Source organism: Raphanus sativus, chromosome 2 (assembly GCF_000801105.2).
Source record: "Raphanus sativus cultivar WK10039 chromosome 2, ASM80110v3, whole genome shotgun sequence".
NCBI classification, from domain to species: Eukaryota; Viridiplantae; Streptophyta; class Magnoliopsida; order Brassicales; family Brassicaceae; genus Raphanus; species Raphanus sativus.
Genome location: NC_079512.1, coordinates 17,449,740 through 17,453,409, shown reverse-complemented (window position 1 = coordinate 17,453,409; position 3,670 = coordinate 17,449,740). Strand labels below are relative to the sequence as shown.

The 3,670-nt window shown below is 34.6% G+C and overlaps 1 protein-coding gene across 1 annotated transcript; it reads left to right on the top strand.

Annotated features, from left to right (window-relative positions):
- Positions 1-1,194: 1,194 nt before the first annotated feature.
- LOC130508463 (uncharacterized) lies at positions 1,195-3,670 on the top strand. The gene is made up of 2 exons (XM_057003990.1): positions 1,195-1,322; positions 2,267-3,670. The coding sequence occupies exon 2, from the start codon at positions 2,267-2,269 to the stop codon at positions 3,668-3,670; it is 1,404 nt and encodes a 467-aa protein (XP_056859970.1). The 5' UTR covers positions 1,195-1,322.

Here is a 3,670-nt window from a genome sequence, read left to right as displayed (position 1 = left end):
AAACTTTTTAAATTAGTTGATACACACCCACCAAACAGTGGATCAAACAGGATGAGACCCGCAAGTAAACACTTAAAATTCTATCTCTAACAATAAAATTTTATTATCTCGTCTAATCTAAACAATTTTTAATACAAAATATATACTTAGTCTTACATTCAAACCATAATATCCCCTTTTTATATATATATATATATATATATATATATATATATATATATATATATATGAAACTATAAACAAAATATTACTGAACCTTCAACTAACCAATTATAATGTTTCCACATTAATGTTTCCATAATATTTCAGAAATATAAGAATTATTGATAATTTAATAACCAACCAAAGTCACTAACTGAAAATTCATAATAATTTCATCTAATATAAACAATATTGAATACATAATGCTATACTCAATAATATTAAATATATAGGGATGCTATTAAACTTTGGAAGTATGACATATAATTATGTGGTATTACTGAGTTAAAATATGCATTATCTTCTTTGTTGTCATTGTTTTTTTTTTTTGAACAACAGTTGTCATTGTTTATGTAAGCTAAATCATGGCCAGATAAAAGAAATTCTAAGCATGTATGGTGCTAAATTATGTTTTGTCAAACATATATTATGCCCTTCATATAAATTAATCATGTTTCGTAAACATATATTAATGCCCTTCTGATATAAATTTGTGTAACCCAAATTATGGTTAAAGTGAAAATAGGAAACATTAGAACCGCGATATATATGTTACGTGTTGTTAGATTATATTGGGATAGACCAAACAAATAATTAGTTAAATGAAAGGGTGCACTAAACTTTTATAGGGCTTATTGCAAAAGTGACTCAAAACTTGAATTCAAACAGAAAACTAACCTTTTCTTTTGACTCATTTTTTTTTTGAGTTTTTAACCCCACATCTGCATTTTATCTACGAAAATGCCATTAACCCTTTTTTTTTGTTTTTCGAAAATGGCTTCTTTACTGTCTCAACCTCATTTTCTTCAAGTATTTACAATATTGCCACTGCCATGAATAGTGGGAACAACCTTGTACGAACTGTTTGGAGCTTTTAATGCCCTTTAATGCACGTAAATCTCTTTACACTCTCTCTGTTTCAATTGTTATGAACTAAAAACAACATTTCTTTCACTTTCTCTCCATATTCATCCAAAAAACTGAAGCTTTTGATTCAAAATATGGTCGATGGTTGACAGAGCCATATTTCTTTCGTTTTGACTTACGGTTGCTTTCGTTTGAGGTTCTGGGTGGTTGGAGAAGACCCTGTGTGCAAACGAAGTCATCTCACCTAGTTTAAGGTACGAATTTGAATTTTTTCAAAATCTGTTCGCGTAGAAGACTTACAAGTAAGTCATCTGTATGTAGAAGACTTACTGATGAGTCTTCTGGTCAAACGGACGACTTAAACTAAGTCGTCCAGCTTTGTTTGTTGAAAAAAAACACTCCAGACGACTTATATATAAGTCGTCTACGAGAAACAGGCTAGTTTTGCATTTGACCGAATCGTGTCAGATCTTTGACTATTTCTGGACGACTTATAATTCAGTCGTCTCTCGGAAAGTTAAAATTTCAATATTTTATTAAACTAGACGACTTACGTGTAAGTCGTCTTAGGTTAGTTTTGTAGTTGAAAAATAAAACTTCATAATTTAACTTTTACCAGACGACATAATATAAAGTCGTCCCGTCAGAAGACTTAATTTAAAGTCGTCCGGGGAAAGCAAAGTCGTCCAGAATTTTTCCCAATTAAGTCGTCCAAACCTTGCTTATCCCGGACGACCTTAAATTAAATCGTCTAGCTGGACGACTTTTAGTTAAGTCGTCTGGAGAAAGTTAAATTTCAAGTTTTATTTTTCAATTACAAAACTAACCTAGGACGACTTACACGTAAGTCGTCTAGTTTGAATAAAATATTGAAATTTTTACTTTCCAGAGACGACTGAATTATAAGTCGTCCAGAAATAGTCAAAGATCTGACACGATTCGGTCAAATGCAAAACTAGCCCGTTTTTCGTAGACGACTTATATATAAGTCGTCTGAATTTTTTTTTTTTAACAAACAAAGCCGGACGACTTAGAATTAAGTCGTCCCTTTTAATTTTCAATTGTAAAAGTGACCTCTTTAGACGACTTACCTTTAAGTCTTCGGGACGACTTAAATCTAAGTCGTCTGCGATAATGTTTATTGAACTTCTTCATTTTCTCTATGTTTACTAATGTGTTTTATTTTGAATATTTGCAGATGATTTTTAAGTTACATGCAGTGTATGGAGAATGGTTGTTGAGAGATTTCCGTTGGGATTTTGTGGTTGATGATCTCAAAGGAACAAGATTGTTTTTATTGAATGAAGATTCAACACATGCTGAACTTGTTGCAATGGCTCAAGAAGATTATAACCTGGACATGAGATCAGTGACTGTGGAGATTAGCTACTCATTACCAGCAGAAATGATGATGACTCCAGGCAGTCCTCCCATTCATGTTACAAGTGATAGACAAGTTCGAAACTTGCTCGAGATACTCAAAATGCATAGAGTATGTCTTTGTGTATCAAGCCGCAGCAAGGTGGAAACGGTTTCAGAGAAAAGAGAAAAAGCTGGTGAATGGGAAGAAGATGTTGGTTATAATGATGAAGCTGGTGAATGGGAAGAAGATGTTGGTGATAATGATGAGGCTGATGAATGTTTTGAAGATGTTGGTGATAATGAGTCTGTTGAAGATGAAAATCAAGATGGGGAGGAGGAAAATGGGGAGGAGGAAAATGGGGAGGAGGATGCTGATAACACTATTGTTGGTGAAACGGATCAGAATGGTGGAGATTACAGTCTTTATGGAAAGGTTCTAGATGAGGACGAGGAAGATGATGATAATATTTGTTTTGAAGAAATTGAAAAGACATATGCTAAGACAAATGCTATTGAAGGAGGAAAATCGGATTGTACCAGCATCTATGTCAACCAGAGTTTTGTTAGCAAGGATGTACTGCTTTCAGAGCTGCGGTTGACAGCAGTGAGGGGTAGGTTTTCTTTCAGAATATACAAATCAACAAAAACTCTCCTTGTGGCAATATGTCGGGTTAGCGGTTGTGGATGGAAGATCAGAGCGAGTGTGAAACATGGGCCAAACACGTTTTGGGTAACAAAGTATGTGGAAAAACATTTATGCTCAATTGGAGACCGAATCGCTCAGCGGAGACACTGTACTCCAAAGTATGTTGGTAGTCTTTTCATTGATCGTGTTGGGATCATTGATGGGATAACTCCACAGCATATCACTGATGTAATGAAGAACATGTTTGGCATGACGCTTGATTACACCACTTCATACAGAGCACTGTTATATGCACAGAAATTGGTGAGAGGATCAGTAGAAGAAGGGTATTCGCGTCTGCCTTCATATCTCGAGCAAATCTCCATTGCAAATCCTGATTCTATCACGGCTATAGAACTTGATTCTAAGAAAAGATTTAAGTATCTATTTCTCTCTTTTGGAGCTTCTATCAAAGGTTTTAAGTATCAGAGAAGGGTCATTGTGGTGGATGGAACTCACCTAAGTGGAAAGTATGGAGGTGTTATGTTAGTTGCAGCCGCACAAGATGGCAATTTTCAGATATTCCCATTGGCTTTTGGGATCGTGGATGCTTAA